Source organism: Rhinichthys klamathensis, unplaced genomic scaffold, assembly GCF_029890125.1.
Source record: "Rhinichthys klamathensis goyatoka isolate OS25496 unplaced genomic scaffold, OSU_Roscu_1.1 h1tg000123l_1, whole genome shotgun sequence".
Lineage (NCBI taxonomy): Eukaryota > Metazoa > Chordata > Actinopteri > Cypriniformes > Leuciscidae > Rhinichthys > Rhinichthys klamathensis.
Window position 1 is genome coordinate 9,299,982 of NW_026606660.1, and position 23,293 is coordinate 9,323,274.

The 23,293-nt window shown below is 36.7% G+C and overlaps 1 protein-coding gene across 2 annotated transcripts in view; it reads right to left on the reverse strand.

Moving 5' to 3' along the window:
• The window catches only part of kiaa0586 (KIAA0586 ortholog), a 131,142-nt gene that overhangs the window by 32,131 nt on the left and 75,718 nt on the right, over positions 1-23,293 (reverse strand). For both annotated transcript variants that reach the window (XM_056256132.1, XM_056256131.1), the window contains exons 17-27: positions 18,575-18,771; positions 18,269-18,370; positions 11,799-11,885; positions 8,845-9,023; positions 7,406-7,515; positions 5,298-5,476; positions 4,443-4,587; positions 4,102-4,300; positions 2,206-2,465; positions 1,094-1,170; positions 528-653 (exon numbers count right to left, since the gene is read on the reverse strand). In XM_056256132.1, the coding sequence (XP_056112107.1) occupies positions 528-653; positions 1,094-1,170; positions 2,206-2,465; positions 4,102-4,300; positions 4,443-4,587; positions 5,298-5,476; positions 7,406-7,515; positions 8,845-9,023; positions 11,799-11,885; positions 18,269-18,370; positions 18,575-18,771 (1,661 nt within the window). The remainder of the gene's footprint in view (positions 1-527; positions 654-1,093; positions 1,171-2,205; positions 2,466-4,101; positions 4,301-4,442; positions 4,588-5,297; positions 5,477-7,405; positions 7,516-8,844; positions 9,024-11,798; positions 11,886-18,268; positions 18,371-18,574; positions 18,772-23,293) is intronic.

Consider the following 23,293-nt stretch of genomic DNA (forward strand, 5'->3'; position numbering starts at 1 on the left):
TCCGCCAATATGGATCAATGACTTTGATGACATCACTCTGCACTTCAGCTTCTCATCCGATTTTCTGTCCAATCAAATGCTCTCTAGAATCTAAAGTGTCCCGCCCCCTACACTATAAATAGATGCTTAAGCTGGCTAAAATCGGTCACTTGTTCACACAATTACTATATTCTACATGGTGAATGGCACATAGTGCACTATATAGTGGATAGGGAATGATTCCATTTGAATTCTGCACAGAATGCTAAAGATTTTAAAGTGATATAGAGGAGATTAGGAGGAGAAAAACCGAGGTCAACGGCTCTGGCAGAGCAGTGATATAAACAAAACGCTATAGGCCATTTAAAAAAAGGGGAGGAGCTGTTCGATATGTCCCGCCCTGTCTTCCCGTTTCAGTGGAAATTACGTCAACACATTGAATAATGCTGAGCGTTTCAACACACTTCAGTGGGCCATTAAAAAGAACCAGTTCAAAAGAACCAAACATCATCACTGAATCAGACTGCTTCAGATGAGTCCTGTGATACCTCTGGCTGCTGTGATTGGTTAACAGGGCCACGTTCCATCCTGGCCAACAGAGACAGCACGGGATCATGATGAGCAAGGAGGCGTGGAGCTCTAATCACCTGACCCTCACTGGGCGGATCATAATCCTGAAAGAAAAACCAAAAGGTTTGTATAAAACCAGTGCATTTCATCTGATCTGTGCACATCTGGAAAATCTGTGGGGTATTAGTTTTACTGCACAACGTAATGAATTCTATCACTGTATGAGTTTTTTTCCCTCCCCACATTTCCAAAACACTTTCATCCAAAATGACTTGGAAATTCTGATCAGATTTAGTGTTTTCCACAATGCTAATCATGACAGATGATTGTTAAATCAGCAAAAACTGTTACTGGCTGTCTCCCCAGTTCTCATTGAGACTGAACCTCCAACCTTTGGCTAAAAGCTCAAACCCAAAGCTGAAATTGTCAGTTCATGTTTAGCCATGTCAGTCTTATTATTTCATTCCATTCGGTTTAATAAATGGTGAGGTAAGACACAAGTGTTTGGGTCTGTTACTAAGACTCATTGCATTCAAACATTCACCATGTCTTGGACTCCATGCAGGGAGCTGTTCAGGCTGGTAATCAAATTAGGCAGAAGGACTCCTTCCTGTTCCAGAACTGGGGAGAAAAAAAAAAAACACACACACACATTTAGGGATCATCAGAACACTTCAGGGTAAATTAAATATAATGGAATATATATATATATATATATATATATAAATAAAGAAGTCTCTTATGTTCATCAAGGCTGCATTTATTTGATCAAAAATATAATAAAAACAGTAATATTATGAAATATAATTACAATTTGAAATAACGGTTTTCTATTTGAATATATTTTAAAATCTAATGTATTCCTGTGATGCAAAGCTGAATTTTCAGCATCATTACTCCAGTCTTCAGTGTCACATGATCCTTCAGAAGTCATTCCAATGTGCTGATTTCTTATTATCAATGTTTAAAAGCTTAACATTTTAGTGGAAACTGTGATATTATACTACAATTCAAAAGTTTATGGTAAGTAGGCAGCTAAAGAAAAAAAGAAAAAAAGAATTGAATGCTTTTTTCAGCAAGGACACATTAAATTGGTCAAATGTGACAGTAAAAATATTTATAATGTTACAACAGATTTCTATTTCAAATAAATGCTTTTCTTTTGAACTTTCAATTCATCAAAGAATCCTGAATGTATCTCAGTTTTCCACAAAAATATTAAGCAGCAAAAACTGTTTTCAACATTGATAATAATAATAAATGTATCCTGAGCAGCAAATCATCATATTAGAATGATTTCTGAAGGATCATGTGACACTGAAGACTGGAGTAATGATGCTGAAAATGCAGCCATCACAGGAATAAATTACATTTTAAAATATAAAACAGTTATTTATAAGTTGCAATAATATTTACCAATAATACAGTTTTAAGAATCGAATTATTACAAACTTTTGACCAGTAGTGCATATATGTGTATAATGAAATAATACATTTAGGCTCTGTTTGTGGGTTTGTGAGACACTGCCAATGTAGAGTGTTTCAAATCAGTCATTCATAAAAGTCAATTTTGTTCTTAGAAGGCATCTGCTTATGTAGACAGTGAGGTTTTGGATCATTCTGGCTGTGTGAGTGTGTGTTGGACCGATCGTGTACCTTTGACTGCTGCCATCTGGCCGTGAGTGAGGAGCAGCTCTCCCTCTGAGATGTGTCTGGCTGGCATCTCAGTCTCAGTGACAGTCGCACTGGAACTAGTGCTGCTCTCCTCTGAGGAGGAGGAGGAGGAAGAGGAAGAGGAGTCAGGGGTGGCGGCAGCAGGAAGAGGAGGTGGGGGAGTCGCTGGTTTGGAGGGGAGAGGAGAAGATGAAGGGATGACTGGTTCTTCTGCATCGTCATCTTGGGCTACTGACATCACACTGCGTGTCAGAGAGATGAAGGGTGTTAGTGAGCGGCACATATTTCTAGACTGTCTACACTGACATAGAAGACATAGAAGTTAAACATTAGTAACAAAAACAATGCAAAAAGGAAATTGTGATTTTCATACAGTCAGAAGTCTTTAAGGTGCAGTAGCAGCAGCAGAGTTTAATTCCAAAGGTCAGAGGACAGACAATAGTCATAAAACACTAAATTACACTGCTTTGCTATGACTCAATATGGGTCAGTAATGTAAGATACAAAAATGTTGTCAATTATTACTTAAAAATAATGGTAACACTTTACAATAATGTTCATTAGTTAACAGTTAATGTATTAACTAACATGAACTAACACTGAGCAATACATTTATTACTATATTAGTTAATCTTTGTTAATGTTAGTTAATAAAAATACAGTTCATTGTTTGTTCATGTTAGTTCACAGTGCATTAACTAATGTTGACAAATACAACCTTTGATTTTAATAATGTATTAGTAAATGTTGAAATTAATATTAACTAAGATTAATAAATGCTGTGGAAGTATTGTTCATTCTTAGTTCATGTTAACTAAGGTAGTTTACTAATGAACCTTATTGTAAAGTGTTACCATATTTTTAAGTAATAATTGAAAATTTTGTTACCAAAATGTGCAAAACGCATGTTACCAAAAATATTAACAAATCTAGCATTTACTTCACTAAATGAGTTAATTGAGATGATAGGACGGTTTCAAACTGATGTTCTGCTCACTCTATTGAATTGTCACCAGCATCCCAGAGAAAATGGTGTTGACAAAAGCTTACATATTAGACATGAACTAAATGCAGATTCTATTTTGTTTTTCAGGTGTTGATAGCTATTAATACCGACTTAAAAGAAGAACAATTATCTAAAGATTCTAAACTATTTATTTAGAATTTGGATGACAGATTTATTTAGGATTTATTTTGATATTTGGATGACATCATAGTTGTGAGACATAAAATATGAGTACAGTTAAAAAATAAATAAACAAGTAAGCAAATAAATACGTTTAAAAAACAAACAATAATTGAAGGAAAGGAAATAAGGTGAGGAAATAATATACAAATATACAATATATATATAAATATATATATATATACACATGCATTTTTCTTAAGTTCAAAATATATTTTATTGTACATGAAGCACTGAAGACAGGAGGTTTCAGAGGTAGTGAGATGATGTTATATAATAATTATATAAAATAAAGATAAAATAAAACTATACATTTGGGTTTAATACTGTACTGATCATTCTTTTCAAATTGGAGATGTTGTTTTGTCCCATGTTTCTAGAATTAGTCATATATTTACTGTTTTGAACAGCAGGTGGCACTGTGGGCCATCTTTAATAATGGGATCATAAAATTCATTGCCAGGCCAACATTTAGAGGTAGACATACTACCCCAAGTTCTAGTGCAAAATTAAAAAGGTAAACTGTTTCACTATTGACAACTCAAACAAGACTCTATGCATGGAACACTAGCTTTTGATTCTGTCCCTTGCTTTTCTGCACAAATGATATTAGTGTGTGTTTATTTGCTTTGCTTTAATATTTAATGTAACACCAACAGATGAAAAAATGAAAATGTGGTAATTAGACGTACACAGATTGTGGCTGTTGTTCCTGCTTCTCGCTATGCAGTTCTTCCTCCTCCAGGGGGAGCTCTGTTCCTCCCCATGGGTGATCCTGCAGGGTGGCTGACTCTGGGCTCTGATTGGCTGGAGGAGGAGAGGGTGTGTCCACCCTGGTGGGAGATGGGATTGGTGTGGTATTCGGTGTGCCCACAGGAATTCTATCTGGTACTGAAACAAAGGCAGAATGGTTGTAGAGCTGACTGATGTGTGTGAACAACTGTGCTTAACACCTTTACAAATAACTGATGTGTCTGTTGGCAGCATGTATAAGGCGAGTGATTCATTATGTTCATAGAAATCATTGTCAGACCTGGTGAAGCAGATTCCTGATGGTTTTTCTTGGGGGACAGAGCTGTAGAAAGATGTTCGGAGAGATCAGGAGTTCTGACAGGAGATGGCGGCTCTTTCAAGCTGGGCTCAGGAGTGGGTGCCGGTGTTGGTACCGTAGTAACCTCCTGCAATATTAGCACAATATCATCACATCTTTTTACATCATTACCCGGTATTTAAGGTATCATCATCATAATAGACAAATATATGGAAACTTGTTTCCACCATGGAATAAAAAATAAATAAGGTAATTACGACTTTTTACCTCACAATTTGGACTTTTTTTTCTCTTTATTGTAAGTTAATATCTGCCATTCTCACTTTATAACTGACAATTGCAAGAAATTAAGTCAGATAAATTTGCAAAAGCGAGTTATAAAATCCGAATCGCGTGATATAAACTCGCAATTCTGAGAAAAAGAATTTTCGGACTCATAATCGCTAGTTTATATCTCACAATTTTATTTTGCAAGTCAGATTTGCAAGATATAAACTTGCAATTCTGACTATTTCTCACAATTGCGAGTTTATATCTCACAATTCTGACTTTATTTCTCACAATTGCGAATATCTCACAATTCTGACTTTATTCCTCACAATTGCGAGTTTATATCTCACAATTCTGACTTTATTTCTCGCTATTGTGAATTTATAACTTGCAATGCTGACTTTATTTCTTGCAATTGTGAGATATAAACTCGCAATTGCAAGTTATAAAGTCAGAAATTCTCACATTGTGAGCTAAAAAGTTGCCATGACTCCTTTTTTAAAAATCTATTTATTCCGTGGTGGAAACAAGTTTCCATACAAATGAGAGTGTTTTAGACTCCAGTACCTCCTGAGTACCCTGTGTTTGGACAGGGGCAGTAGGTGCTCTCTCTGTCTCTCTCTGTCCCAGCATTACAGCAACGGTTTCAGCCAGCACTTCATTTACACATTGTCTGATGAGCTCAGAGTCCACTGGTACGCCTGTGTCCACAAACAACTGAAGACCACCACCGCCTGCAGCCTCCACTGCCACACAAACACACAGAGAGAGGAAGATTACCTGGTGGATATGGCACATGGATGTTCGACATGCATAGAAGTTGTCAACTAAAACAAATTTTCAATGCTGATATTTAAAAACATTAGCAGCTGTTGCCTTCTTCATTTCAGTGTTGTTATTGTGAAGAAAAAAATGGTTGAAAAATAAGGCTAAATAAATAATAATCAAAAACTTAAATCAATAAAAATGACAAAAGCACATAACAAAATTACTATAAATAATAATAAATAACATTTGTTTAAATAAAAAATAAATGAAAGCTAAATAGACATTTTAAAAACCCAAAAAATGTGTAAGAATAAAAAAAAACCCACATAATTACTAAAACTAAACTAAAATGGATAAATGAAATATAAAAATCAAAGCTAATTCAAATTATGAACAAATACTATAATAGTAAAACGAATACTAAAATAACTGTTTTGCATGACGTGAAAAACATTTGCATAGATTCTGATACATAATCATGTTGTATCATTTATCAAAATCGGATAAAATACTTTTCAGTAATTACAACTCATTCCAGCCCACTTAAGAATAATATGCACATATAAAAAAATTTTTATACTAAAACCCCCAAAAATCAGGAGTTTATTTCCTAATGAATGCTTATCTGATTAAGTAACAGTAACCAATCAGGGTGGCGCTTAGTGAACGGTCAACTGCTGAAATTGAACAAAAGCTTACTCAAAATTCACCATAAAATGTGAAAGCAATATTAATGAATATAATATAATAATTATATAATTTATAAGAAATAGTTATTAAAATGTATATTTATTATATATATTGTGTCCAGCTCTAAATGCTGGTTAGGCTTTTTGCCATGTTTTTACCGACAAAGACAATAGAGGGGTTTAAAAGAAATGCAATGTGTTTTGGGTAATGGGATCAGGACAAACACAGTCCCGGATTCAAACCTGGATTTGAAACAACTAGGCCAGAGGTCTGACCTACCATCACTTTTAACAAGAGCATTGCTAATATTAACAATTTCACATCAATTAAAAAAGCTAAAACTCTTAATGTGCATCCAAATAATAATAACCCATGCACAATCCTGGCATTTCCACAATATTCTGAAGTTTGAAGCACTTCAAATTTGAGTTTGCCAGCAAAGTAATTTCTAATATCCAATTTGAGACCCGCTTTACCTCTCCCCCAGCCTATTCTGAATTCTTGCACCCGTAAGCATTTTGGACCGGTGCTATTAAAAAACTAATATACAGAACTGACATTCTTGGCAGGGCTCTCGTTTCCTTTTGTCTTGGGGAAGACTCCGTTCAAACACAAACACAGTTCCTCTACAGGAGGAAGAGTCTAGTCAGTCTGTGAATATGCTGACGACAGTTTGCCGCGAGCCTCCTCTGCAAATTTGATACATCATTGATCTTTCTATTAAACGAAAGCGAGAATTAATGAGGCAGGACCTCCGCGCCAACTGAGCAGAAGTGACGCAACGGAGACGGAAGGATGGAGCGGAGGAGGAGTAGAGGGGCTGAGCACAAGCAATCGTGCTTTAATGAGGAAATACAATCTTGCTGCGCGCTGACACGCTTGACAAATGCGCAGCTCGCATTTGTAGACGCTATGAATCAAAATTATGAGCTTGTAGACTGGAACCTGGTGAAGCTGGATCATTCTTGCTGGTTTGTGTCATGTGTTATTGATTGTGTTGTTGATTTTTAACATTGACCAGACACATTGGTGAAGATGTATGAAACGCAGACCGGCAAACTTCTAAAGCTTGTAAACTGGGAGCTTTTAACACACATTACTTATTTTATAGATGGTAAAGAAGCCCCTATCCACCAAAGTATACAGAATTAAACAGATAATTAAGAGATTATCATTGTGAGATGTAAAGGTGCAATAAAAAAATTACATATAGTCACCTATGTCTGATGTCACACTATTCTCCGGCTCTGATTGGCTGGCTGGATGAGTCTGGGCGGGCTGAGGGAACATTCCAGTGATCATTCTGGCCATGAGCTGTTGCTCCACCCTATGACAGAAATGACAAAACAGTGCTGTAGTGTCATGTAGGGGTGTACCGGTACATGCATTCGTCCCGAACGGTCACGGTACAGACGTGTTCAGTGTTCGGTGCATACAGTCAGACGACGAATACAGTCAGTCACAGGCGGAGGCGATCCACACTCAAATCCAGAAGGGGGTGCACGTGGAAAAAGAGCAGAAGAAGAAGAGACGATATATGCACCAACCCTCCCAAAAAAGAGTTCAGAAGTGCTCCATAAAACCAGGACCGCAAAAAGCGGCATCCTGTTTTTTTTCTCTTTGTTTTTTTTAAAGCACAAGGTTTTGTTTTGGTAACACTTTAGAGTCCAATTTTCACTATTAACTAGTTGCTTATTAGCATGTATGTTACTAGGAAATTGGCTGTTTATTAGTAGTTATAAAGCCCATATTAATGCCTTAATCAGCAATGCATGACCATATTCTTCATCCTTGAATCCTACCCAATACCTAAACTTAACAACTACCTTACCAAATATTAATAAGCAGTAATTAGGAGTTTATTGAGGCAAAAGTCAGAGGTATTAATTAGTTAATAGTGAGAATTGGACCCTAATCTATAGTGTGACCTTTGTTTTTATTGTGAGTGTGCACAAATAAAAATAGAAACTTTTACAGTTTCGAATTATGTCTTACTCTTATCAATATGACCATAAATGACTAGTATTTAAAGTTGTTTCCGCTTATAATGAGACAAAATCATTTGTGCCGATTTGTGTTGTGGATTTGTGCCGCTTCACTCTCTGTCTCCTCTTGGAAAAGTGAAGTAAGGCTCAGATGTAGATGGCACTTTTACTCCTTTTATAAACACAAGAAATGCTTTTCAGTTTAGTAGCTGATTGTGACTAAATACCTTTTGTTTTTTATCATCCCTACCAAAAAATATGACCTATGCAAGAGTGCATTCTATGTACTTAGTGCTTAATACACAGAAGGAGTCTGTACTGTACCAACTACCTCAGGGGGACTAAATGCCGCTAATTGGAACACACTGTAATTTGCAATACTGTCTGTTCAAAATCAATGAAAGAAACCTAGCATTGGAGATTTGTTGCTTTTTCCTGTTGTACCGAACTGCACAATTGTGAAATATTATTACAATTTAATACGATCCTGTCACATGATCAATGTATAAAAAATAATATTTTTTGCAGAAACCACAATACTTTTTATTCAGGTTTCTATGTGTTCTATGCTTAATGTGATGATAATAAAAACAATAATTTATCAATAATATTTTCATTTAATGCTTATAACTGTGCAGCAGATGAAATGTGTTCAGATAGTAGATCCTCACCAATCCACCAGCCTGTTCTCCAGGGTCTCTCTCTGCTGGATGGTGCTCAGGATGGGCTCGGTGAGATGGGTTGACTGGGAAGGCTGTGGAGGAAACGCTGGGCCGTGATACAGAGCAGCTGGAGGAGACGGAAGCCCGTTGAGCTCTATAGGGGAGTCTGGAAGTCCACAGTGTGTTTCCTGAATTTAACACAGCATTCGGGAAAATTAAGTCTTAGCAGTTTTATGATATATATCTGCCAACACAAGGCTTTCTGAAGAGACTTGACAATCCATTACTGCAAAAATATCCCTGACGGCTCACTGGATCTGACATTTACCTTTCAACACAAATGACAGCAAATAAAAGCGCACACCGTGAACCGTGCGGTAATGGCAAACATATGTTAGCATGAGCACAATTTCACAGTGGTCGTTACAGTCTTAACAGAAGGGGAGGCTGAAGTGAAAAGGGGACGTCTGTCTTGTATAATTCCATCGCTGGATCCGCGAGCCAGCTTTCAACATTTCGGTCATTGGTTTGGATAATGTTCAGATTCCTTTGGCTTGGACTCAGGGAGGTCTGTGTAAGGAGCGATTAGCTCATTTCCAGTGGCCGGCTGCCAGAGGAAAAAGAGAGAGAAATGCATTCTGCCAGTCGGGCGCTGGGCCCGTTTGAAGTTTATGGCTCCATCAGAACTGGCCGAGCCAAAGCTGAGGCACTGGAGACTTGGAGGAATGACATTTTAGGAGCTGGCAGTGATTCATGCCTGCAGTCCAAGAGAGAGAGAGCTTGTTCACCGGGGTCTGGACTTAAGTAGCTGTGGCCTTTATTTGGTTGTTGGGAAAACTACAAGTGGACCGAATACATGCCAGACCTCGAAAAAACACTTAGATACACGCAACTGCTGCACAACGTGCTTGAATTTTTATTGCTCTCAATCTTTGGAAAATGTTTTATATTCCTGGACTCGTAACTGCAATCTTAATTGCCATTCAAACAATTAGAGAGTCAAAATAAAAAGAGTCAGTAGGACTTGTCATGAAAATCTCTCTGATAGGTTGCTGGGGTCTTCTGGCAGGTTTCAAGTTGTTTGGTCTCTAGATATGACTCAGGTCTCTCCTTCAATGCAAGTCTGTGGGATTCTTTTTCACCAGTTTTATTGTCTACCAGTACCAGATATAAATCACTTTACAAAAGTACTAACCGCATGATTGGCACAAACGGTACAAGATAAGATTCAATACTCAGTGCTAGGGGGTTGTTCAAATCACTAACTTTAAGTATGAGTACTAGAAATGCTTGTGCTAAGTGATGCTTGCCTTATACTCAACCAGAGGGGCACAAGATGACTTTAAAATAAGCTAAAACAGCTAAAAATCAAAATGTAAAATGACATAATTTTTTCTTATTTTAATTAATTCTCTAAACAACTGCCATTTTTTGTTTAAGGACCCGAGTTCCCATGGTCTTGGAAAACAGATATATAAGGGGAAATTTAAAAGTGTGATTTCTAGGCCTGAAATAAATGAATAAAATCCTAAAAAAATATAAATTTGGTCTAGTTCTGTTCTTAAAATATTTTTTTTAGTTATAAATTGCAGAGAAATTGCTAATTGTGAGTAAAAACTATTTTTAAAAAAATCTCGTAATCACGAATGACTGTAAAATTCATTTGAATTAATTGCTTTATAAAAATAAATAACATTCAGTTATTGAAACTTGAAAAATTATTCAAATGTAATCAATATTTTAATATATTGCCACTACTACTGAATATTGTCTTAGACAATTTGGGCCCTCAGAGTCAAACAAGTTGAAAATCACTGACACAGAGCCTCCAGTTTGCAGAAGACTCAAGTACTGAATGAAGAAAAAGCACATTATATGCTAACATTGAGTTTGACAACCAGAACTGAGTTTCCCAAAAGCATAGTAAGCCTAAGTTGATCATAGAACAATTGCCACCAATGGTCTCTACGATAAATCTCTACGATTAGGCTTGCGATGCTTTTGGGAAATGCAGCCCAGGACTGTAACAAAATATTATATTTTCAAAGAATCTCTGATGCAAACCTTTCAAAATACAACCATACAAATCAATATTCTAACGGCAAACATCTGCAAACAATTATCACCTTCAGCATATCGACACAAAACAATTTCCTTCCACCGCAAAACCTGTTAACCAGAGATCGGTTCCAACTGAGCTTCATCTGTGGAAGATGTTCCCTCTCAGACCAAAAGGGGTCACTGTGGAACAGCTCATGTGATTTGAAACGCAACCCCCTCCACGATTCTTTATTCTCATTTAAACACTCTTTTTCCCAGCACCTTCCACAAAAGCCTGTGAGAAAAACACAAATTTGCCTGCTTCCAACTCCCGTCTAATGACTGCCATGCTATTTTGGTGCTAACTGACGCCTTGCCCTTGTAAGACCGAGCGAGAGAATCGGCCTGATGCCCCATACGCGGGGCGTCCTGCACTGCTTGTTAGCAGTAAATATAAGGGGCTTATGTCTCTGTGTGCATGCTTGAGCAAGCCTGAATTCCTGAACGGCAAAAAGAGAGAAATATCGGCAATACGCACCACACCCCTTCAATATCAATTCACTGAAAGGCCAATTTAGCAGGCACATTGTAATTAGATTTTTTTTCAAGCCCATGAATGATATTTTAAACTCTCATCCATTCTCTGGTCTTCGTTAATTAAAGAAAACGATGTTCTCCTTCACCCTTTGGCTCTGAAAATCTCATTATTGGAGCACTGAGCCATTGATGGCCAATATATCCGAGTAGGAGGAGACGTGGAGAATGGGCATTTGTAGTTGGGTCAAAATGCAAATGGGAGTAGGAAGTAGGAAACAGTGGATAGGGGCTGATACCCTCAGGGTGGACACCAGGCTGTGAAATGACCTTTACGTTACGAGCTGGAGTGAGTGTGTGGGTTGAAATGTGCTTTTAATTGAATGTACCTGGCTGATGTCAGCTACGGCCAAGAAATTGGTTCCGGGAAAGATATTTTCCTCCTGATCTTCTCCAGCATGGGGTTCCTCGGCGGCCTGGGAGGCAATGATACGGAGACAGAGGTCAGGAAGCAATACCGTGTCTGGAAATTACAAAATTCATCAACAACTGAGGAGATTAGAAAGATTTAAGTGTGTGAGTTAATAAGGATAATGATGACAGGCTGACATAAAAGATGACACTTGACCATTGGGTAGTGTGGATTTAAAATTCACCCAATCTATTTTTTGAAAGCATGTTATAGATTCATCCATGCATATGTTTCATTAAAAAAAAGACCTTACAATGTTCAACCAAAAGTTCCTTCAAAAACGAAAATTCTGTCATCATTTACTGTCATTCCATGAGACGTTTTGAACAATGACAATCTGTGCATTACATAAAGCTATTGTAAGACTGTGCACTAGTGCACAAGTTGTATGGATAACTATTATGGTGCTGTTATGATGTCCTTTTTGGAGCTTGACAGGTCATGATCATTGTACATGTTCATTTGTATGGAAAAGAGGAGCGTGAACATTCTTCAAAACATCTCTTTTTGTGATCCACTGAAGAAAGAACGTCATACAGGTTTGGAAGAACATGAGGGTGAGAAAATGATTGTCAAAAAAATCCCACCATATCCTGACAGCTCCTCAAATGGATGTAGTCGCAAACGTGATGTTGATCACACACACACGATACATAATACAATAAAACGCTGTCTCATCAACCAATCTTACAAGACAGATTCAAGAGTGTCTTTACATCGTATACCTACAAAGATTTAATGAATCATTCATTGAAAGGACATAAACTGTAACTGTTTAAGAGATTGTGTGTGTGTGTGTGTATGAGAGAGAGAATCACGCATCAGTTTTCCAGGTCTCTGCCTCATGCAGCTAAGCCTCGTCTCCATGGTAACGGAGAGAAATGGTCTGCTCATGTGAATGAGAGCTACGGGTGTGCTGAGTACGCGACACAGATAGTGTTATACGCATTGCTCCTCCTAAAGCACTAAAATAGATTTTACAGCTCTTGTCACAATTTTTTATCATTTATACAATAGTTGTAGGTGTTTTATCCTGGATGGCACATAAAGAAATAGATGTTACATCCAATTATTCTACAGCTCTCTGGAATACATGCTTCTTATTAGTCAGTCACAGCATTCTGCAGGCAAATATTTATACAATACTGATCACTAAACTTATAAATGATTCAACCCACCCTCTTCATCAGAGTTTCTTAAGAAGTAACAGGTCAAGTGGTAGACTACTGCAAAGGAAAATTAGGACCACAAGGTACAGCAATTCTTTTGTGCCTACAGCAATTAGATTGTACAACAATCAGCTAGCATTTAGCTAGTTTATTTATTCACACATGCTTGTCATGTTTCTATAATGTTTGTTGTTTTGTCCGTCTTGTCTGTGTTTTTCTTATGTTTTAATGTTTAAATGTTTTAATGCTTTTGTATTTAATGCTTTTGTATCTATGTTTTTATTTGTATGCAGCAGGTTTTTTAACAGTGAAGCGTGTAATGGTGACCACATGAATTTCCTACTTGTGGATAATAAAGTTTACCTTGACCTTGACCTTATACAGTAATTAATTGCAGTCTTACACTATTGTTGAAAAGTATGGGGTCAGAATAAAAAGTAATATCTCACAATATCACTCTTTTTATTGTAGTTTTTATCAAATAAATGCAGCATAAGAGACTTATTTTAAAAACAACTTAAAAAAAATCTTCCTGTGTTGCGGTGCTAGTTTTATGTCCTACTCTATATCATAAAATCAATATTTCATTTACATTTATTTATTTAGTAAGCAGCCGTGTAACAGGCAGGATAAATGTACAGTCAGTCACAAAACAAACCACAAGATCATTCCTGATGACTCTATCCTAGTTTATTTTGAGATATAAGATAAACATTGGTTTTTTTGTGACAATACCCCCCTTAATTATATTGTGTGTGTCTGTGTTTGTGTGTGTGTGTGTGTGTCTGTGTGTCTGTGTGTGTGTGTGTGTGTGTGTGTGTGTGTGTGTGTGTGTGTGTGTGTGTGTGTGTGTGTGTGTGTGTGTGTGTGTGTGTGTGTGTGTGTGTGTGTGTGTGTGTGTGTGTGTGTGTGTGTGTGTGTGTGTGTGTGTGTGGAGTAACTCCATCGGAGCTGCGGAAACACACGAGACTGCAGCAAGCGTGCTGCAGTGAGCTACAGAAACACAATATTACTTACTATTCTGCTCACACACATGTGCACAATCACACTTGCACTGAAAATAGAAGGAAATAAAAAGAGCAACTGGTAATTTTGCAGCTGAACTGCAAATTAAAGGAATAGTTCCTTTGTATAGTTTTCTGTCATAATTTCTCGCTCTCATGTTGTTCCAAACCCGTGAGACTTTCTTTCTTCAGTGGAACATAGAAGGAAGGATTCAGTTCACAAATATGGTTTGGTTCATTCGTGAATCGGGTGGATTCACACTGATGATGACTCCATGATCCGGTTGCAATGGTTGATAGTTCACTCATTGTATAGAAACAATACATTTTTGGCCTGTTTATCACAAAAAAAACTTTAAATGATTTCAGAGGACTTGAAATATTGTGCTTGAATCTTTTTGAGTCCTTGAAAGTCCCCATCCTTATTCACATTGTGTGTCCCACGTAAGAAAGAAATTCTTATAGTAAATGGTGACAGAACTTTTACTTTTAGGTGAACTATTCCTTTTTGTTTAAGATCTACAAAAATCTATCTATCACAATATTTTCTCAAAGAACAAAAGTGGACTTTGTAACAGTATGAGCCAGTGGTGACTGCAATGCACTCCAAATGTCAAGTCTCAGAGGACGGAGATATCATGTGTTTTAAGCACAAGCACTGTGAGACTTAGTCATATTTCATTCCCTCTGTTTGACAGGCCTCAGGCCTGGTGGGAGTGAAGTGTACGATTCAAAGCATGTTTTGTGAGAGCGTGTGTGAGTGTACGTCCTTGCCCGTGTCTTTGTGGGTGTGTTTGTGTGGGTGGAGGCTGGGGTCTGCCAGTCTGATGAGTCAAGGTCATTAACTGGGCACAGACAGAGTGCTGAACGCAGCCTTGCTGAGCTGACAGACCAGAACACCTCTGCCGAACTGCATCAGACACACAATTTGAGGGGAAGACGTACCCTTTTGCGCACACACACACACACACACACACGCACGCACGCACGCAGAGACTAAATGTCTATTGCTTGTACAAAAACGTGCAACATCAACATGATAAAATACACTGTTGTTAAAAAAATAATAATATTATCAATAATAACAACAACTATCAATAACAATAATCATTTGCACACAATAATAAACAATTCTTAAAACAGGTTATATAGTTCATTAGGTTATCTGCAGGATGTTTATGGCTGCCATTAATGTAATATAATTATATATTAATATATGTGTGTGTATTGTGCAGTAAAGGCCACACACACGAACACCTAGCTGCACTATTTTACCTCAATAACATTTATTTTAATAGTTCATAATAGTTTTAAATTTTTTTTATTATTATTTTATATTTAGAAAAGAAAGAACTATAGTACTCGGAACACTTTAAATCTTTACAATATTTTAAATAGTATACAGTTAAAAAATATTATATATTTTAAAATGTAAAATGCATTTTAAAATGTATAGTATTTATTTACTTATATAAAATTGTAAATTAAAAATATTTTAAAATTGTATTTTAATTAAAAATATTTTAAAATGTATTTATGGTGAAAACTAAATCATAATTTATTTATTATTTTATATTATTTACTTATATTTTACATAAGAATATTTACTTATATTTTAAAATGTATTTATTTGAATTAATTTAAAATTAAATTATGTATTGTAAAATATACTAATATATATATATACACTCACCGGCCACTTTATTAGGTACACCTGTCCAACTGCTCGTTAACACTTAATTTCTAAGCAGCCAATCACATGGCGGCAACTCAGTCCATTTAGGCATGTAGACATGGTCAAGACAATCTCCTGCAGTTCAAACCGAGCATCAGTATGGGGAAGAAAGTTGATTTGAGTGACTTTGAACGTGGCATGATTGTTGGTGCCAGAAGGGCTGGTCTGAGTATTTCAGAAACTGCTAATCTACTGGGATTTTCACGCACAACCATCTCTAGGGTTTACAGAGAATGGTCCGAAAAAGAAAAAACATCCAGTGAGCGGCAGTTCTGTGGGCGGAAATGCCTTGTTGATGCCAGAGGTCAGAGGAGAATGGCCAGACTGGTTCGAGCTGATAGAAGGGCAACAGTGACTGAAATAACCACTAGTTACAACCGAGGTATGCAGCAAAGCATTTGTGAAGCCACAACACGCACAACCTTGAGGCGGATGGGCTACAACAGCAGAAGACTCCACCGGGTACCACTCATCTCCACTACAAATAGGAAAAAGAGGCTACAATTTGCAAGAGCTCACCAAAATTGAACAGTTGAAGACTGGAAAAATGTTGCCTGGTCTGATGAGTCTCGATTTCTGTTGAGACATTCAGATGTTAGAGTCAGAATTTGGCGTAAACAGAATGAGAACATGGAACCATCATGCCTTGTTACCACTGTGCAGGCTGGTGGTGGTGGTGTAATGGTGTGGGGGATGTTTTCCTGGCACACTTTAGGCCCCTTAGTGCCAATTGGGCATCGTTTAAATGCCACGGCCTACCTGAGCATTGTTTCTGACCATGTCCATCCCTTTATGGCCACCATGTACCCATCCTCTGATGGCTACTTCCACCATGTCACAAAGCTCTAATCATTTCAAATTGGTTTCTTGAACATGACAATGAGTTCACTGTACTAAAATGGCCTCCACAGTCACCAGATCTCAACCCAATAGAGCATCTTTGGGATGTGGTGGAACGGGAGATTCGCATCATGGATGTGCAGCCGACAAATCTGCGGCAACTGTGTGATGCCATCATGTCAATATGGACCAAACTCCCTGAGGAATGCTTCCAGCACCTTGTTGAATCTATGCCACGAAGAATTGAGGCAGTTCTGAAGGCAAAAGGGGGTCCAACCCGTTACTAGCATGGGGTACCTAATAAAGTGGCCGGTGAGTGTATATACACACTACTACTGTTATCTTTTCAAAATTTGTACTCTATATATATATATATATATAATAGTAATGTATAGTAACTGGGACACATTAAATCTCTGGAATATTCTAAGCTTTAAACATTTATTTATTTTAAAATGTATTTTTTTATTTAAATGTATAAATTGATATGTATTGACTGACTTATATAAAATTGTATTTTAAATTGTAAAAAAATATATTTATTTGTATTCATATTATATATTTCAGTTATTTCATTTATAAATTAAATGAAGTATTAGTAAATCTTTAGAAAACAGTGAACTATAGTACAACTCGGGACACTAAATCTTTACAATATTTTAAATAGTCTACAGTTTAAAGAAAAGTATTGTTTATTTTAAAATGTAAAATGTATTTTAAAATGTATATCATTTATTTCCTTATATAAAAATGTATTTTAATAAAAAATATTTTAAAATGTATTTATTCTAGTATTTAGCAAAGATTGAACTATATTAGAGTACGCAGGACACTTTAAATCTTCACAATATTTTGAATAGTCAAAAGCTTTAAAGTCTTAAATTTAGTGAGAATGTGACTGATTGTGAACTCGACCTGAACTCGAAGTCAAAAGAGGAAATGCATCCCCAAATTAACTCGACGGATTCTATCGCAAGACGTGTTTCTAGGGTTATTTCTATAGAGCTGTAATGATTCCTCTGATGCTAACAGCGGCGGGCAGACCACAGAGAGGCTTTGTCCTCCTAGACGTGTTGCTCCGACAGAAGAGCAACGGAGCTGCATCTGTTGCCTAGCAACCAGATGTGAATGGCTGAGGTCGGGATTGGAGGAGTAAGAGCAGAAAACGCCGGCGGCAAAGTCCCCCCTGAAACATTATACATTCAGCTCAATACACACACGCAAACGCACACACCTCATCCATCTTCATCCGCTTGGGCAGGTTCTGAGAGCACGAAGGCGCATGCATGCACGGCTTGGCAAAAATCAATGGCAGTGCGATGAGAAATGCAAACCTGGCCCTTATAGCACTACAGCATGCTGGAGCACAGCCAACATTTAATGGCATAATATCCATCCATTCTCAGAACGGAGCCAAGACAGCTGGTGTATGAATACACACACACACGAGCAAATGTACATGTTAGAGGACGTCCTGGCTAGGTGTATCATCAATTTGAAAACCTGCAAAACTATAAGCTATTTCTCTGGTACAAAATGTAAATGAAATTTGGAGTAGTGCTGATAAAGCCAACCAAACCATTCCATTTTCAAAAAATAAGGGTCTACGTAGTGTTGTTGGTGATTTGGGAGGTTTTACGTGAATCGAAGGTGGAGGAAGGATGGTTTCGGCTGGAATTGATGGCGTAGAAGAAGCTGGACTGCTGCATAGACAACTCTCAATGTTCACACCAGGCTGGACCTGCAAACAAAACACATGTGGAATAACACATGGAATAAAAGCCACTTCAACCTGCAGTAGGGAAGTGATATTGTCCGATGCGTAATGCAAAGCTTGTAAAGTCTCATTTTTATGCCCCTGAATACAGTGAAATAGTGTGTGAAGTGACAAAATCAGCTGAAGATAATCATACAGCTATGTTTGTATGTGTGAAGCTGGTGTTACCTGTATTTTGAGCTGTGGGGTCCGTTTCTTCGGTTCTGACTGGACCTCCAGTAAGATGGTGTTGGGTTTCCGAATAGCAGGAGCAGTCTTGGGTTCAGAAATGGTAATGGGAGGGAAGGACGTTGTTACGATTGCTGGTTTATTGCTAATGATGACCCGTGAAGGCATTGGGGCCTGGCCGTCCACTCTAGGCTTACCTAAAGAGATACAAGGAGTTGTGCTTAATGATCTGGGATTGTAACCCAAAGGTTATATGTTCTACAACAACACTTTGCATTATGAATTGCATTTCAGAAAGTAATGACATGTGAAATCGATTTTGGGTTGCTTGAAGCGCTCTTGTACATCGCAGTTTAGTGCACGCAAGTTGCTTTGGATAAAATATTACTAAATGACTGCTTATTTACATACTAAAAAAAAGGGGGGGGGGGGGGGGGGGGGGTCAGTTTTTCAGGCATTAGTCAAGTCAAGTCAAGTCATCTTCATTTATATAGCGCTTTTTACAATGGAGATTGTTTCAAAGCAGCTTTACAGAGATAAACATACAATTTACGGTAACAGAGATTGTGACATTAGAGATACATGAACAATGTCTGCAGAGTGAAACATTACCAGGACAACAAAAGGCGACATTGAACGCAAAGTCTCCATCCCCATCTTTTCCACAGGATGCGTGAGTGAACTAGCAATACACTTCGGCAGCCTAAATGCGCTTCTGCCAAACCTCTAAAGCCTGCACATCCATCGCCCTGATGCAGCGCAGATAACATCAACACGATGTTTACAGGCAAGGGCACAACACGACCCCTATACTCACGCGAGAGGGATATTAAAGACAGAGGCACTCCTGCAGATGGAGCCCACACACACCTACTCATTACTTTATCTCTCAACACACCGCAGAGCGACTGTAAAGGACGTCCACGGTACTTTAAAGCGCCGTGTCAGCCCAAAACACATCTGGCTGAGCAGGAAGCCGATCTGGCAACATGATTGGCATCTGTTCTGCAATGGGACCGTGAGACAAACAGGTTCAGCCAGAGTGCGCTAGCGCAGGTTTGTGTCATTCCTGTTCGCAGGAAAGCAGGTTACGGACACACATGCCCCATTACATAGAGACGCGAGTCTGGTCTCTGCACATTAACGGCAAACGAGGAGGCTGACATTAGCATAAAACTGCTGCGAGCGCCGCAATCTGTTTTTCCCAGCCTTCCATGCAAAGCAGGGGAAACATAAGCTTTACGATTTCCATAATTTGGCTGAAGGGCATCCAAACAGTGGCTCAGGAGCAAGAAGCACTGACTCATCTGGAATGCACAAATACTTCTGATAGCAAACATGTGGGCTCCGCCGAAGGAAGGCTTGAAAGGAGGCGTTTGTACTCCAGAACCTCAAGAGAGTAAAAACTCTGAAATGCGAAACCAGATCGGATAGATTAGCTCAATGATGGACAGTAAGAGATGCTATTACGGGGCTATTCACAAACCAGGGAAGCCGCAAGGCATGCAAGGAAACAAAGACCTAAATGAAGGGACAGAATTCACAGCCCGCAAAATGCTTGGGAATACATTCAAGAGTATGTAAATCACTGACTTTACTGGACCCGAGGACACTGCAGCAGGAGACTTGAGAAAGAAGATGGAGAGAGAGATGATGAGATGATTAAAACAAAATAAATGCACATAAATATGTGCGCACACGTCCTGCTTCTGCAACCACATGCAATTTCAAAGCAACAAATGAAGTCACGTCTTCACCACTGGGGCTACCACCAGAGCAATTTCATCTACAATCAATAAAGTATAAGAATTCACCTCAGAGACGGCAAGACACGGTGAGCATGGGCTGCTCAAAGCATCTCTGGCATGCACAAGCAGCAATCACTGTGTGTGAATTACAACAAGTCTTCACAATGACTCTTTCTTTATCAATAATACATTCAGGGAAGAACAGGAAAGATGGCTTATTACATGGAGTTGTGCACCATTTAGAACTGAATTGAGAATGGCTAGGGATGAATTTGAAAATGAGGTAGCAAACTTGATTGCAATTCAAATTAAATAACTGAAATTAATTAAAATACAAGGACATTTATTTAAATAATTTTTAACTAGATGTCTTTTAAGGTTAACAGGTGTAACATGGATGGATAGACAGACAGAAAGATCAAAGATAAAAAGATAGATAGATAGATAGATAGATAGATAGACAGGCATAATAAAAGATAGATAGATAGATAGATAGACAGGCATAATAAAAGATAGATAGACAGGCATAATAAAAGATAGATAGATAGATAGATAGATAGATAGATAGATAGATAGATAGATAGATAGATAGATAGATAGATAGATAGATAGATAGATAGATAGATAGATAGATAGATAGATAGACAGGCATAATAAAAGATAGATAGATAGATAGATAGATAGATAGATAGATAGATAGATAGATAGATAGATAGATAGATAGATAGATAGATAGATAGATAGATAGATAGGCATAATAAAAGATAGATAGATAGATAGATAGACAGGCATAATAAAAGATAGATAGATAGATAGAAAGATAGACAGGCATAATAAAAGATAGATAGATAGATAGATAGATAGATAGATAGATAGATAGATAGATAGATAGATAGATAGATAGATAGATAGATAGATAGATAGACAGGCATAATAAAAGATAGATAGATAGATAGATAGATAGATAGATAGATAGATAGACAGGCATAATAAAAGATAGATAGATAGATAGATAGATAGATAGATAGATAGATAGATAGATAGATAGATAGATAGACAGGCATAATAAAAGATAGATAGATAGATAGATAGACAGGCATAATAAAAGATAGATAGATAGATAGATAGACAGGCATAATAAAAGATAGATAGATAGATAGATAGACAGGCATAATAAAAGATAGATAGACAGATAGATAGATAGACAGGCATAATAAAAGATAGATAGATAGATAGATAGATAGATAGATAGATAGACAGGCATAATAAAAGATAGATAGATAGATAGACAGGCATAATAAAAGATAGATAGATAGATAGATAGATAGATAGATAGATAGATAGATAGATAGACAGGCATAATAAAAGATAGATAGATAGATAGATAGATAGATAGACAGGCATAATAAAAGATAGATAGATAGATAGATAGATAGATAGATAGATAGATAGATAGATAGATAGATAGATAGATAGATAGATAGATAGATAGATAGATAGATAGATAGACAGACAGGCATAATAAAAGATAGATAGATAGATAGATAGATAGATAGATAGATAGATAGATAGATAGATAGATAGATAGATAGATAGATAGATAGATAGATAGATTGATAGATTGATAGACAGGCATAATAAAAGATAGATAGATAGATAGATAGATAGATAGATAGACAGGCATAAAAAAGATAGATAGATAGATAGATAGATAGATAGATAGATAGATAGATAGATAGATAGATAGATAGACAGGCATAATAAAAGATAGATAGATAGATAGATAGATAGATAGATAGATAGATAGATAGACAGGCATAATAAAAGATAGATAGATAGATAGATAGATAGATAGATAGATAGATAGATAGATAGATAGATAGATAGATAGACAGGCATAATAAAAGATAGATAGATAGATAGACAGGCATAATAAAAGATAGATAGATAGATAGATAGACAGGCATAATAAAAGATAGATAGATAGATAGATAGATAGATAGATAGATAGATAGATAGATAGATAGATAGATAGATAGATAGATAGACAGGCATAATAAAAGATAGATAGATCGATAGATAGACAGGCATAATAAAAGATAGATAGATAGATAGATAGATAGATAGATAGATAGATAGATAGATAGATAGATAGATAGATAGATAGATAGATAGATAGATAGATAGATAGACAGACAGGCATAATAAAAGATAGATAGATAGATAGATAGATAGACAGGCATAATAAAAGATAGATAGATAGATAGATAGATAGATAGACAGGCATAATAAAAGATAGATAGATAGATAGATAGATAGATAGATAGATAGATAGATAGATAGATAGATAGATAGATAGATAGATAGATAGATAGATAGATAGATAGACAGGCATAATAAAAGATAGATAGATAGATAGATAGACAGGCATAATAAAAGATAGATAGATAGATAGATAGATAGATAGATAGATAGATAGATAGATAGATAGATAGATAGATAGACAGGCATAATAAAAGATAGATAGATAGATAGATAGATAGATAGATAGATAGATAGATAGATAGATAGATAGATAGATAGATAGATAGATAGATAGATAGATAGATAGACAGGCATAATAAAAGATAGATAGATAGATAGATAGATAGATAGATAGATAGATAGATAGATAGATAGATAGATAGATAGATAGATAGATAGATAGATAGATAGACAGGCATAATAAAAGATAGATAGATAGATAGATAGATAGATAGATAGATAGACAGGCATAATAAAAGATAGATAGATAGATAGATAGATAGATAGATAGATAGATAGATAGATAGATAGATAGATAGATAGATAGATAGATAGATAGATAGATAGACAGGCATAATAAAAGATAGATAGATAGATAGACAGGCATAATAAAAGATAGATAGATAGATAGATAGATAGATAGACAGGCATAATAAAAGATAGATAG